Here is a 14,087-nt window from a genome sequence, read left to right as displayed (position 1 = left end):
CATACAGGAATATTGTAAAATGACCTTTTAATCAAGTTATTTGGATGTTAATTAAGGACTGGGGTGAACGTGCCCCACAGCAGTTAGGGTCAGAATTGCCCCAGTGGCCTAATGGATAAGGCACTGGCCTCCTCAGCCGGGTATTGTGGGTTTGAGTCCTATCTGGGGTTATGAATAGCGGACGATCCTCTGATAATTTCCTCTTTTGGGGGGCGGTGGTGGCCTAGCGGTTAAGGAAGCGGACCCGTCAGCAGAAGGTTGCCGGTTCGAATCCCGAGCCGCCGAGGTGCCACTGAGCAAAGTACCGTCCCAACACACTGCTCCCCGGACGCCTGTCATGGCCGCCCACTGCTCACCAAGGGTGATGGTTAAAAGCCAAATTTAGTTGTGTTCACAATGACAATCGCTTCATTTTCACTTCACTTCCACATTTCACCTCTAAACACACGAGGTCAGTATTCAGCAGGAAAGTGTGCTGGCCGACTAAAGCCTCACTGTATGCAGAAAAGGACATATTTATCATATTTCTGCGTTCATGCATAGTTTTTTTTAATTCATGCATTGTTTTAAAGGGGGATTTGTGGACTCAGTCACTGGATCCATCTACAAGTAAGACCCCCTGACGCTTTCATATGAAGCTTAAAGGTCCTTTTTACACACTGACGTGGTCTTGTGTCGTGTTTTTTTCTGTCCTCGTCTCTGTAGGACGGTAGCGGACATATTTGACGGTGACAACTGAGCCCCTTCTCGCCACCATGTGGCCAATAGGAGATGCTGCAACCGGTGGATTTTTTTTTCAGATTTCACGTTTTTCGTAAATCTTCAGTAGAAATCAGTGGCATTTTGGCCTTTAGAGGTGGAAGTCTCTTTTGGCCTGTTGTCCTGTCACTTTTTTTTTTTCTTCAACTTCTGTGTCTTCTCTTGATCCAAGAATCAGACTGGCCAACATCTCAATTGTAAAAAATATAACTGGATAATAACATAAACCAAAGTAGTATTTTATTAAATGGCAAGTGTCATGAGTATTACAAGCCTGGGGGAAATGTAATTAAGATCTTTACTGTGTTGCTTGGACAAGCAAGTCTTCTTTGAAATAAAGTGTTGGGGACTTTTCCACATGTGTCGTTTTTTAAGAGAGAGGAAATACATAACTGCACTAAGTGCAAACAGGCTTTAACATTTTATATCATTGACACCCACCCGTATGCACACCCACGGACACATCTGATGAAAAAGAAAGACACACATCTAGACTCTTCTCCGTCTTGGCCTACTGGGTGGTGGAATGAACTTCCCCTGGAGGTCAGAGCAGCTCAGACACGGCAGCTCAAGACCTTCGTCTTTAGAGAATATTTTGTTTTTACTTGTAACCTTCTTATTGTCTTACTTATGTATAGAAACTACAACATAGTGAATTAACTCTGCTAACCAAGAGTGATGGGTTAAATGCAGAGAACAAATTTCACCGTGTGCACCGTGTGCTGAGCTGCAGTGACAATCACTTCACTTTCACTTTCACAAAAGCACGTTTTAAGACGCTCTGGATATGGGTGTCTGCCAAATGGCTTAAATGTAAAGTGTAAATGTAAAAAAGAAGGGGGGACAAGTCCCCATCACTATCGATGTCTAATGGCACAAGGAGCAGTTTGAACAAGGTTTCTGCGTTGTTCGCATTCACCACTGACCCAGTCCTTATTATAAGACGTAATTATGAAATAAAAGAAGAAACAGTTAAGACGGAACGGAAGCGCGCCGGCTCGCTGCGCGACGACGGCCCAGTTTCACCGCTGCGCACTTCCGGTGGGACGCTGCGGAGGTAAACACGCCGCTCCTCGTCGCCGCTGTAACGGGTGACCGTCGTCGACTCGCCGCTGCCCTCCTGCCCGCCTTCCGACCGGCATGACGCGCCACGGGAAGAACTGCACGGCGGGCGCCGTCTACACGTACCACGAGAAGAAGAAGGACACGGGTGGGCGCGCCGTTCCTCGCACCTTGCTTTCTTTCTTTCTTTCATTCTTTCTTTTTCGTTTTACTTGGCAGACGCCTTTATCCAAAGCGACTTACAGGAGGAAGACACCAGCAATTCTCATTCGGTTTCTATAGATTTTGAGTTTACAAAACTAAGAGCTCTGATAAGGCCCAATTTGTCAGGAAAATAACATGCTAGGGAATTGTTAGTTGCTATACTATTTTTTTATGCAGTGTGTGTGTGTTGGACTCGTCTGAAATACTTTTTAAACAAGTGGGTCTTCAACTGTTTCTTAAAGGTGGTGGTAGTCTCATCTTTTTCGGGGTTAAATGTGCGATTTAAGATTAATCTGTGAATGTGAACCCCACTTTCCCCCGCCAGCCGTGTCCGGTTACGGGACGCAGAGTGTCCGTTTGGGCAAAGATGCCATCAAGGACTTCGACTGCTGCTGCCTGTCGCTGCAGCCATGCCGGGACCCGGTTGTGACGTGAGTAAAGGCCCGTTGCTCGTTCAGCAGAAAAGAAGTAGGCCTCCGATAGGCTGTCGTGGCCATGACTGTGTCTGATTTGTCCTCTAGCCTGGATGGATTCCTGTACGAGAGGGAGGCCATTCTTGAGTACATCCTGCACCAGAAGCTGGACATTGCCAAGAAAATGAAGGTTTGATGTAAATAATTAACGACAGTCACAGTGATTGTCATTGTGAGGCGCAACACATGGTGAAACGTGTCCTCTGTTTTTAACCATGGGGATGTGGGGACAGTTGAACCAGAAGACTCAGGTTCAAATCCCACTTACTACCATTGTGTCCCTGAGCAAGACACTTAACCCTGAGTGTCTCCAGGGGGGGACTGTCTCTGTAATAAGGGCATCAGATAAATGCCGTAAATATAATCTGCACAGTTCATGCTGCTTCCGCTCATTGTGCACTAAAATTCATATACAGGTCCTTCTCAAAAAATTTGCATATTGTGATGAAGTTCATTATTTCCTGTAATGTACTGATAAACATTACACTTTCATATATTTTAGATTCATTACACACAACTCAAGGTAGTTCAAGCCTCTTATTGTTTTAATATTGATGATTTTGGCATACAGCTCATGAGAACCCAAAGTTCCTATCTCAAAAAATTAGCATATCATGAAAAGGTTCTCTAAACGAGCTATTAACCTAATCATCCGAATCAACGAATTAACTCTAAACACCTGCAAAAGATTCCTGAGGCTTTTAAAAACTCCCAGCCTGGTTCATTACTCAAATGCGCATTCATGGGTAAGACTGCCAACCTGACTGCTGTCCAGAAGGCCATCATTGACACCCTCAAGCAAGAGGGTAAGACACAGAAAGAAATTTCTGAACGAATAGGCTGTTCCCAGAGTGCTGTATCAAGGCACCTCAGTGGGAAGCATGTGGGAAGGAAAAAGTGTGGCAGAAAACACTGTGCAACGAGAAGAGGTGACCGGACCCTGATGAAGATTGTGGAGAAGGACCGATTCCAGACCTTGGGGGACCTGCGGAAGCTGTGGACCGAGTCTGGAGTAGAAACATCCAGAGCCACCGTGCAGAGGCGTGTGCAGGAAATGGGCTACAGGTGCCGCGTTCCCCAGGTCAAGCCACTTTTGAACCAGAAACAGCGGCAGAAGCGCCTGACCTGGGCTACAGAGAAATGAAAGCAAATTTTGCATGTCATTCGGAAATCAAGGTGCCAGAGTCTGGAGGAAGACTGGGCAGAGGGAAATGCCAAAATGCCTGAAGTCCACTGTCAAGTACCCACAGTCAGTGACGGTCTGGGGTGCCATGTCAGCTGCTGGTGTTGGTACACTGTGTTTTATCAAGGGCAGGGTCAATGCAGCTATCAGGAGATTTTGGAGCACTTCATGCTTCCATCTGATGAAGATTTAATTTTTCAGCACGGTTTACTGACCATGGTATTACTCAATTGGACTTCCAACTCTCCTGACCTGAACCCATTTACAGCATTTATCAGACGCCCTTATCCAGAGCGACTTACAATCAGTAGTTACAGGGACAGTCCCCCCCCTGGAGACATTCAGGGTTAAGTGTCTTGCTCAGGGACACAATGGTAGTAAGTGGGATTTGAACCCGGGTCTTCTGGTTCATAGGCGAGTGTGTTACCCACTAGGCTACTACCACCCCATAGAGAATCTGTGGGATATTGTGAAGAGAGAGTTGAGAGACGCAAGACCCAACACTCTGGATGATGTTAAAGCATCCTGGACCTCCATAACACCTCAGCAGTGCCACAGGCTGATTGCCTCCATGACACGCCGCATTGAAGCAGTCATTTCTGCAAAAGGATTCCTGACCAAGTATTGAGTGCATAACTGAACATGATTATTTGAATTTTTTTTTTTTTTTTTTAATTGGTCGTATGAAATATGCTAATTTTTTTTAGATAGAAATGTTGGGTTTTCATGAGCTGTATACCAAAATAATCAATATTAAAACTATGAGGCTTGAACTACCTTCAGTTGTGTCTAATGAATCTAAAATATATGAAAGTCTAATGTTGATCAGTACATTACAGGGAATAATGAACATTATCACAATATGCAAATTTTTGGAGAAGGACCTGTACAGTCAGCCGTGTAGATTTCTTTGGTACTATAATAGTCTTTAATACGGTACGAATAATATGTATGGTTACAACCTTTTGTTGGTTTGGTGTCTGCTCAATCCGATTTAAACACACATTAGACAAAGCAAGTGGCACGTAAGTGGGGTGTTTTGGTGACGTTCCCATCCAGCATCGCGAAGGAACGTGCCATCTTTGAATGATCGTTGCTCGCGTGTCCGCCGCACAGGCCTACGAGAAGCAGAAAGCCGCTCAGCGGGCGGACGGCCGGCTGGACGGCAGCTCGGAGGAAAGGGAGAGGCTGGAGAAGTTCAAGAAGAGCGAGGGCAGCATCGTGTCCAAGCCCATCAACCCCTTCACTTCTGGTGTGTCTCAGTCGTTCATTAGTACATTCGATGTCTTTCTGTTCGTCATGTCGATCAATTCACGTTTGCGTTGTCCCCTTGTTTGTTTCCAGGTGCTTCTAGGATGGGCTCTGAGAGGTCGCTGGGCTCCTTCAGCACGGACGTATCTGAGGCAGCTACTTCCTCCTCCTCCTCCGCATCCTCGTCGTCTTTGCCCAGTTTCTGGATTCCCAGCCTGACCCCGGAGGCCAAGCCAACCGCTCTCAAGAAACCGGTGAGGCGACATTTTCATTATCGGTTCCCGAATTAAACGTTCAGTGTTTGTGATAACGTGCCGTATATGATATGATATGTTTGTATAGCTTCCTGTACACTTTTACTCCCACTAATCACTATCTTGCTCAAGACTTTCGGGCCGGTTTATTCCACTGGCTGCGGTCGCGGGAGATGTTTACTGGGACAAATGTAGGTGTGTTGTGGGAATATGCAGAAATACCCGGTCAGGATTAAGTATAAGTATCATCGTGAAACGCTGCTGCACAGCACACGGTGACACAACGAAACGTGTCCTCTGTATTTAACAGTCACCCTTGGTGAGCAGGGGAGCAGCGTGTGGGGCAGTTTGGGAATTACGGGTCCACTTCCTTACCCGCTATGTCACTACTCACAAATAGTGAGCTAGGCACTCTTCATCCATGGCTCTTCATCCATGGCTATCCCCTGACATGAAAATGTGACTTTGTGAGATTATTTAACATTAATACGAGTTCCCCGAGCCTGTCTGCGGTCCTGCGGTGGCTAGAAATGGCGATAGCTGTAAAGAGTGCTCTGGTCATTCTGCTTCACCGTCCAGAGAGTGGCAGCTCAGACGGCCGGATCTGGAATTTGTCCCCCCAACAAAAGGTTGCCTCCAGTTTCTCGTGCATTTTTCTGGCCAGAGAATTAACCAGAACTGATCACTTCATTGCGTTGCAAGTTGCTCTGCACAAGGGCGTCTGCCAAATGCCGTAAATGTAAATGCTCGTGATTGGATGTAAAAAAATGAGCACGATTGTGTTCATAAATATTTTTTTTTGGGAAATACGCCGACACGACTTCCTGTCTGCACCAGACATTGTGGTTGGTAAACGGTGTTGATGATGTCATGTCCGCGATTGCCCGCTCTCCTCCTCATTAGCGTTTGAAGCCACAGACACCGCAACGGCGCGTCCCGGGACATCTCATTGTTGGAACCTGATCAAAGTGGCCGTAATCCTGCACCACGGCTGAATTTCGGAAAGAGACTCTATACACAGGACTAGGGGACCAACTGAGACCGATATAAAAGCAAAATAACATGTCGTGTCAGGGGACCTTTAATAGCGGAACAGGAGGGACCGCTGAAAATGATCACTGCCGTCCCTTGACTGCGGACGGATGCACTGACCTTTGATTTTAGGAAGGAACAGTCTTGTGTAAATGTTTGTTTGTTTTAAGTGTCACCGTGCCCAGTGTGTGTGTGTGTGTGTGTTTGTGTACACACTGAACTGTTCTGTCGCCATTTCTGTCCCGTCAGGCGAAGACCGTGATCTGTCCCATGTCTGGTCGTCCTCTGAAGATGAGCGATCTGATCAGTGTGCGTTTTGATCCTCTGGACCCCGGTTTAGATCGCGTGGCTTTGCTCACCCGCCAGGTGGGCTTCACTCCTCCACGTTTTTTCAGTGTGACTCCGGTATCGAACACGTCTTATCAATCACAACCACACACAGGTCAGGTCACTGAGGTCAGGTTATTGTGGTAAGGACATATAAAGCTTAGTTTTACACAACCGTGTGTCGTGGTTTGATATGGGTGCAGCACACTCGCCTATGAACCAGAAGACCCAGGTTCAAATCCCACTTACTACCATTGTGTCCCTGAGTAAGACACTTAACCCTGAGTGTCTCCAGGGGAGGACTGTCCCTGTAACTACTGATTGCAAGTCGCTCTGGATCAGGGCGTCTGGTAAATGTTAAAATATATTTCATATATATTTCATTATGTCAGTATGTATTTCAGTCTTTGTCATGGTGTCAATTTTTAGGACTAACTGCCTCAAGAACACAAATTTAAATGCATATAGATATAGGTTTTGTTTCATATTTTCACAAATACGTATTAATTCCTCTAATTGGTTATTGCTTTCTTCTGTTTATAATAGTAAGTTCCCTCAATACACGTTATAAGACACCCAGTCCCCACAATGATGATTACAGGTGTGTGTGTGTGTGTGTGTGTGTGTGTGAGAGAGAGAGACAGGTCATGTGACTGCAGACCTGCCCTAATGTTGGGTGAAATCTGTCTTAAACCCTCTGCTATGTACAGGACCGGTACGTGTGCGCAGTGACCAAAGACACGCTGGGCAACTCGGTCCCCTGCGCCGTCCTCCGGCCGTCGTGAGTTTCTGTCCCTGCAACCCCGACCTTTTCACGATCGGAATCGTACCAGGTCACCCGAGGAGCCGTCACACTGTCACCTGTTCTTTTCCAGAGGTGCCGTGGTGACAATGGAGTGCGTGGAGAAGCTCATTCGCAAGGACATGACCGACCCGGTGACAGGAGACAAACTGAAGGAGAAGGACATCATACCTCTCCAGAGGGTGTGTGTGTGTGTGTGTGCGCGTGTGTGTCAGTCCTACATCTGAAAATGAAAACTCACTTCTCTGTTTGTGCTTCTGTCTTTGCCAGGGTGGAACTGGGTTCGCCGGCTCTGGAATCAACCTGAAGGCTAAAGAGGCTCGGCCTGTCATGCAGGCTTGAGGGACGGACGGACGGATGGAAGGGAGGAAATGAAGACAGAAGGGGAGATGCGGGCTTTAGACATTTATTCGGTGTCCAGAGAAGTTTACATGTAAATATATTTTATCCTCCTGTAGAGTCTTTGATCTGATTTGAGTTTACTTTTCAAATTTTTTTTTTTCTCCTCTCTCTCTCTGTAAACACGACTCTTTTTATTCCAATAAAGTCCCAGTCAGTCTGCAGCACGGAGTCCTTGTGGGTTTGATCACAGCTCGTCGTGGTCCACCATAATGCCATAGTCTGTGATGGTGCTGACCTTCAGCACGTCCACGTTGTCCATGATCTCCTGCAGAGAGAGGCGGCCGTCCTAGGGGACGGGTATGGGAAAGAGGGAGGAAGTGATGGGGGTGGGGTGGGACATAGGTGCTCTACACCTGCGCTGTAAAAAATGTCATACTCCATACTCCACTCTGACGTATTCTACACTTTCACCCCTGGCCAGTTCTTCTGTACGGGCAGCACATTACTGATCTTTTATAGTGAAGTATGACTTGTTTTTAATGAAAGTGAAGTGATTGTTATTGTGAAGCACAGCACACGGTGACACAATGAATTGTGTCCTCTGCTTTTAACCATCACCCTTGGTGAGCAGTGGGCAGCCATGACAGGTCGCCTGGGGAGCAGTGTGTGTGGGGACGGTGCTTTGCTCAGTGGCACCTTTGCGGATCGGGATTCGAACCGTCAACCGCTAGGCCACCACTGGCCTGGTGGGCACTGATAAAAATGCTAACGAAATGTTGCAAAAACTATGCTGAAATTCTAACATCAAGCGATCACAATCTTAATTGCTCACCCCTGAAAGTTGAACTTACAAGTGCCGCTTGAACTAAAGTGTATTTTATCTGTTATATCAGGGCAATAACAAAAGAAACATTAAAAAAAAAAAAAACCCACATGGCTTTATTCGGAACTCACAGAGACAATGTTCTGTAGAAAACACACATTCATTAAAACTCATGTCCACTTCTCTGTCTCTCAGTCTCGAACAGGGAGCTGTGTGTGGATTTCTGTTTACACGTGGAGTGTGCTCGAATGATCATTTTTGGGATGAAACCCCTTTTCCCGCCCATCTCTCTTTACCTCTGAACCCTCAACTTGTTCTGGCCCTCACACAAGTCCCCAATTTTTTAACAATTTGTCCCGATTTCCCCCTGCCTGATGTCATCAAAGCTCATCATGTGTTTTGGTGAGGTCCTCGCCGTAATTGGTCGCTTGGCTTCCGACAAACATGTTCCAGTTGGCTAGGATTTCTTTCTTGGTGATTTTGTCGTCCTGCGTGGTCGGCCCCATCATTCAGGTTGTGATTCAAATCATCAGTGAAAGTAGTAAAAGAAGATGGGAAAGTAACAAAGGCACAGAAGGAAAATGATTTTTTAAAATTAAAAAACAATCATGGGGGGGTCACATTTAATTGCTTGTCAGAATTAAGATGAATTATATAGTTAATCGTCAGCCCTTTAGGAAACTGGAGATGTACCTTATCAGTGTCGGTCTCGTGAATCAGGTGCTTTGCTTCGTTATCGGCGTGGTCCACCTCGCCAGGGAGGATCCACTGGGCCACTTCACCTGCATCCAGGAATCCGTCCTACAACCGCAGTGTGGCATATGTAGCACTTTACAGGTGAAATATCAAGTGCAACCATTATCAGGCTGAATATGATGAACCATTATCAGGCTGCAGGGTCGTAGTAGCCTAGTGGGTAACACACTCGCCTATGAACCAGAAGACCCAGGTTCAAATCCCACTTACTACCAACGTGTCCCTGAGCAAGACACTTAACCCTGAGTGTCTCCAGGGGGGGACTGTCCCTGTAACTACTGATTTTAAGTCGCTCTGGATAAGGGCATCTGGTAAATGCTGTAAATGTAATGTAACATGGACACAATGCCTTTGGATTTAGAATACTGTTAATACGGCTTTCTTAATATATAAAGCCTAGAATTGTGCCATGACATTTAAGCACCTTGTTCGTGTCCCTGAAGTCGGAGAAGTGCTTCCTCTCTGTCTGGACCCACTCTGGTTCATTCTCTCCCTGCTCAGGCGAGTACATGTCCCCTACGAGAGAGGGGACGAGAGTCAAACTCCACTCTTTATCAAAGCAGAAATGCTGATCGTTTCCTGCAGAATATGGCAGCATGTTACCTTTTTGTTGCATATATAAATATGCACTAATATATATATTTGTGTGTGTGTACAACTATACATAGAGTGCACAGAATGTTTGAATTCATAGTGAAACTGAACTGATAACTTTCACCGTCTGCCAAATGGCATGAATGTAAATATTATATCTGTATGTGTGAGTCAGCATGATGTACCTATGTACTCCGCCAGGTTCACTTTTCCATCTCCATCCTTGTCAATGTCACTCATTGTCTCCTGCAGGGAGAAGACAGGAGTTCGTTGAGCCATGTGACAATGCTGATCAACAGGGTGGCTGTTGATGTCAGTAATGATAAGTGGCCATGTGCACCCAGTCCCCCCCCCCACCCCCCCATCCCTCATTCACCTGCACCACAACGTCCTTCATGTAGTCAAACTCCTCCGGATGGAGGAAGGCGGTGAACTCTTCCCTTGTGGCAATTCCGTTGCCGTCTCGGTCGGCGGCTTTGAACCTCCTCTCGTCTCGCTCCAGCATGATCTTGTACCTGGCTTTGTCGTCCACATCGTCAAACTCCTCATCTGCAGAAAAATTGCAGGTCAAGCTTTTATAGCACACGACCCAGGTTCGAATCCTGCCATCGTTAGTATTGGTTTCTTTGAAATTATTTAATATTTTTGGGGCACAACAGTTAAGGAAGCGGCCCCGTAATCAGGAGGTTGCCGGTTCAACTCCCGATCCGCCATGGTGCCACCGAGCAGAGCACCGTCCCCACACACTGCTCCCCGGGCGCTTATCATGGCCGCCCACTGCTCACCAAGGGTGATGGTTAAAAGCAGAGGACACGTTTCACTGTCACTGTGTGCTGTGCTGCAGTGTCTCACAATGAAAAGTCGAAGTGATTGTCACATGTGATACACAGCAGCACAGCACACGGTGCACACAGCGAAATTTGTCCTCTGCATTTATCCCATCACCCTGAGTGAGCAGTGGGCGGCCATGACAGGCGCCCGGGGAGCAGTGTGTGGGGACGGTGCTTTGCTCAGTGGCACCTCAGTGGCACCTTGGCGGATCGGGATTCGAACCGGCAACCTTCTGATTACAGGACCACTTCCTTAACCGCTAGGCCACCACTGCCCCAATAACAATCACTTCACGTTCACTTTTATATCAAGACTATATCTTCGCAACATTTTATACGCAGACCGTACAGTACACAGTGTGTTAAGGGTGTAGCCATCAGTACCCAGGTAGAAGCCGTAGGTGGTGTTCTTGTACTCCTGCCACGCGATCTGCCCGTCCTTGTTCTCGTCGTACTCTTGCCAGTGCTTGTTCACGTTTTCCTCGATGTACCGCCTCTGCCGGTGTTTGATCCAGGCGTGGAGCTCCCCGTGGGAAACGTAGCCGTCTTTGTCCGTGTCGATGCGATCCACAATCTTCCTACTCACAGCAAGAAGACACGGCATGGACGAGGCAAGGTCTCGACTAAGCGGGTTCTCAAGGCGTGTCAACGTACCCCAGACGGCCTTTGCTCTCCTCCGGTGACAGCTGGTCGAAGGTCTTGGCCTCCTCTTTCCCCAGGAAGGCCTCGTGGTCGTACTGGAACCCCTGGGCATCATCGTGGACGTGGCTGCTGAGGTCCTGGTGGCGATGCACCCGCTTCTCCTGCGCCGGCACAGCGACCGCGAGCCCCGCGACCACGGCAAGCGTCCCGAACAACTGCAGCACCTGCATTTTCACTACAGACGACGGGTCAACAGCTCCAACGGGGAAAACTGGGGAAAGCACGTCTGTGGTGTAACATTCATACGTCTGACATAGCTATTCATGCCGTTTTAGACTGATTTACAGGCCTATCAGGCATTTCACCTAACAAAAAACAGTAAACTTTGCAGTGGTACCACTTAACTGACTTAACCATGCACCCGAATCAAGTAAATTACATTATTTCAGCATTTAAATGGCGAAGTGTTACCGACATGAATGAAAAATGCAAGTAAAAAGCGTCTCACCGCTGTCACGTCTTCCAGGGACACTCGGGGAGATACGCGACCGCGGCCCCTGCCTCTTAAACGGAGCCGAGACGGAGGCGGGGCCCTTCGCGCACCGGGGGCGCGCGCCGAGCTGCCGACAGGCCCGCCGGCCAATCAGTGCGCTCGAGTGGGCGGGGCAAGACGGCGCTCTGACGCCGATTGGCTGCGCAGCGCCACGTTGACACGCGAAACGGCGCCTGAGAGTACAGAAATGTGGCAAAAAACAGTTAAAAACAGACAAAGAAATACTGAAATACCGACGTATTCGAGACGTAGTGCATTCAAATTCGACTTCACAGGCGTAGATAAATGACTTTTCTACAGCGCGCAGAAGATTGTCGAGACGTGTTTAAAAAGCGCGCCCTTCGTTAGTGTTGCTATGGTGACCTTAAATTGAACTTCTCCACGGACTGACGCGAACGTCCCGCTAAAAGTTGCGTGGAAGTTGCCTGTGGGGTGGGGTGATGTACCGGGGTGCGGACACTTGAGGGCAGCGCGAACCTCCTTTTCCCGCAGAACGATCTCGAACCTCCACCCCAAATTTCACACACCTCCCCGTTCACACGCTTCCGCTTCCGGGCGGATAAAAACTCATCTTGAGGGCAAACAAGCGTATATATAATGTGCTACACTATATACTCACGCATTGTACTCTGAATAAAACTATACAGTAATGGCCAAAGGTTTGGACGCACCTCTCCTTTCAACGTGTTTTCTTTATTTTCATGACCATTCACGTTGGTAGATTCTCACTGAAGGCATCAAAACTATGAATGAACACATGTGGAGTTCTGTACTTAACAAAAAAGTGGAGACCTGCCCTCCACAGTCACCGGACCTGAACCCAATCCAGATGGTTTGGGGTGAGCTGGACCCCAACAAGTGCTAAACACCTCTGGGAACTCCTTCAAGACTGTTGGAGAACCATTTCAGCTCATCGAGAGAATGCCAAGAGTGTACAAAGCAGTAATCAGAGCAAAGAAACTAGAATATAAAACATGTTTTCACTTATTTCACCTTTTTTTTGTTAAGTACATAACACCACATGTGTTCATTCATAGTTTTGATGCCTTCAGTGAGAATCTACCAACGTAAATGGTCATGAAAATAAAGAAAACACATTGAATGAGAAGGTGTGTCCAAACTTTTGGCCTGTACTGTATATCTTATTGTTAATATATATTTTTATATATACACCCTCACCTTTTTAATGCTTGCAGTGAAGTACAGACCCCAGGAAAGGGTACAAGAAAGTCCCCCCAGGGCTAATTATCGGACCTTTATGTGTATTCTAAAATAATTCAGAATACATTTCACAGTTACATTCCAAACCTGCAAACAAATAACTTGAAGGGTTCTGCACCAGTGGCACTTTATTTCCTGAAAGTGCTTCAGTCACTCAGAGAGAATGTTTATATCCATTCATAAAGTCAAATGTTAAAAGTTACATATTCTTCAAAATGTCTACAGCACTCGTCTTCAAACTTGATGTTGTATGAAGATGTGGAGACAACGCTGTTCCTGATGCTGTCTGGCTTTTTGCACACACCAGCGCAGGACTTTCTCCATTCACACTGTTTGCTCTTCCTCTTCTGTCCTTTTTAGTCCCTGCACATCATCTATAAATGATTTCGCGTTTTTACAACTGGTGTCTTTCTCCACCTCTTTTCTGCTTTTGTGTGCACCTCACTGTGTGTGTCTCTCTCTCTTCCCCTCTCCTCTTCCTCCATCTCTTTTCTCTCTCCTCTTCCTTTGCCTGAGGGTGTGTGTCTAGTTCCATGGAGCAATTGAAGGTGACAGGGCCAGAGAGAGCGGAGGGGAGAGGGAGGGATGAAGGGAGGACATGCCACAGTGTAGCCCGAGGGCACACAACAACTCAGGGAAAGAGAGGGAGATGTGGGGAAGGAAAGACAAAACAAAGAACAGGAGGGGGGGGGGTGCACCGTCGCAACATGGGGACGGTGACACCGCGGGACGAGAATATGGGTAACGGTTCCTGTATGACGGGTGTGCAAACGCTCATAAAGTTCCACGCCGGCACCGAAACCCGAGTTCATCTGTTCAACGTCCGTCAGTCGGCAGGCTGTCCCCACACACACACACACACACACACACATAGAGTCTCCCCCCCCAACACACATATATTCTCTTGTTCTTTGTTTTAAAGACTTGATGTTAATTTAACCCGGCATTGTTGCTATGGTGACCTCTCTTCCCCCTCCCC

General features: G+C 47.2%; 3 protein-coding genes across 5 annotated transcripts in view; 2 read left to right on the top strand and 1 right to left on the bottom strand.

Annotated features, from left to right (window-relative positions):
- LOC114794131 (protein PFC0760c) overlaps window positions 1-1,114 on the top strand; it is a 4,529-nt gene extending 3,415 nt beyond the window's left edge. The window contains exons 5-6 of the mRNA XM_028986484.1: window positions 573-609; window positions 706-1,114. Coding sequence (XP_028842317.1) covers window positions 573-609; window positions 706-739 — 71 coding nt within the window. The 3' untranslated portion in view covers window positions 740-1,114. The remainder of the gene's footprint in view (window positions 1-572; window positions 610-705) is intronic.
- A 686-nt stretch (window positions 1,115-1,800) lies between these two features.
- nosip (nitric oxide synthase interacting protein) lies at window positions 1,801-7,910 on the top strand. Its single transcript, XM_028987421.1, has 9 exons — window positions 1,801-1,969; window positions 2,351-2,456; window positions 2,547-2,628; window positions 4,798-4,933; window positions 5,026-5,186; window positions 6,468-6,584; window positions 7,256-7,326; window positions 7,421-7,529; window positions 7,618-7,910. Exons 1-9 carry the CDS (start codon window positions 1,900-1,902, stop codon window positions 7,687-7,689), a joined length of 924 nt encoding a protein of 307 aa, XP_028843254.1. The 5' UTR covers window positions 1,801-1,899; the 3' UTR covers window positions 7,690-7,910.
- On the bottom strand, window positions 7,740-12,422 carry rcn3 (reticulocalbin 3, EF-hand calcium binding domain). 3 transcript variants are annotated; one of them, XM_028987420.1, is made up of 9 exons: window positions 12,334-12,422; window positions 11,843-12,060; window positions 11,347-11,569; window positions 11,077-11,270; window positions 10,239-10,411; window positions 10,048-10,108; window positions 9,693-9,784; window positions 9,206-9,313; window positions 7,740-8,035 (listed from the first exon to the last, which is right to left on the bottom strand). In XM_028987420.1, exons 3-9 carry the CDS (start codon window positions 11,562-11,564, stop codon window positions 7,934-7,936), a joined length of 948 nt encoding a protein of 315 aa, XP_028843253.1. In that variant the 5' UTR covers window positions 11,565-11,569; window positions 11,843-12,060; window positions 12,334-12,422; the 3' UTR covers window positions 7,740-7,933. The 3 variants fall into 3 exon arrangements, with proteins under 3 accessions (XP_028843253.1, XP_028843252.1, XP_028843251.1); XM_028987419.1 differs by lacking the exon at window positions 7,740-8,035 and adding an exon at window positions 8,608-9,000 and having other exon boundaries at window positions 11,347-11,605; XM_028987418.1 differs by lacking the exon at window positions 7,740-8,035 and adding an exon at window positions 8,608-9,000.
- Between the last annotated feature and the right edge of the window lie 1,665 nt (window positions 12,423-14,087).

This window comes from Denticeps clupeoides, chromosome 7 (genome assembly GCF_900700375.1).
Source record: "Denticeps clupeoides chromosome 7, fDenClu1.1, whole genome shotgun sequence".
NCBI classification, from domain to species: Eukaryota; Metazoa; Chordata; class Actinopteri; order Clupeiformes; family Denticipitidae; genus Denticeps; species Denticeps clupeoides.
Note: the sequence above shows the minus strand (reverse complement) of the source record. Positions and strands in the feature narration are given on the sequence as shown.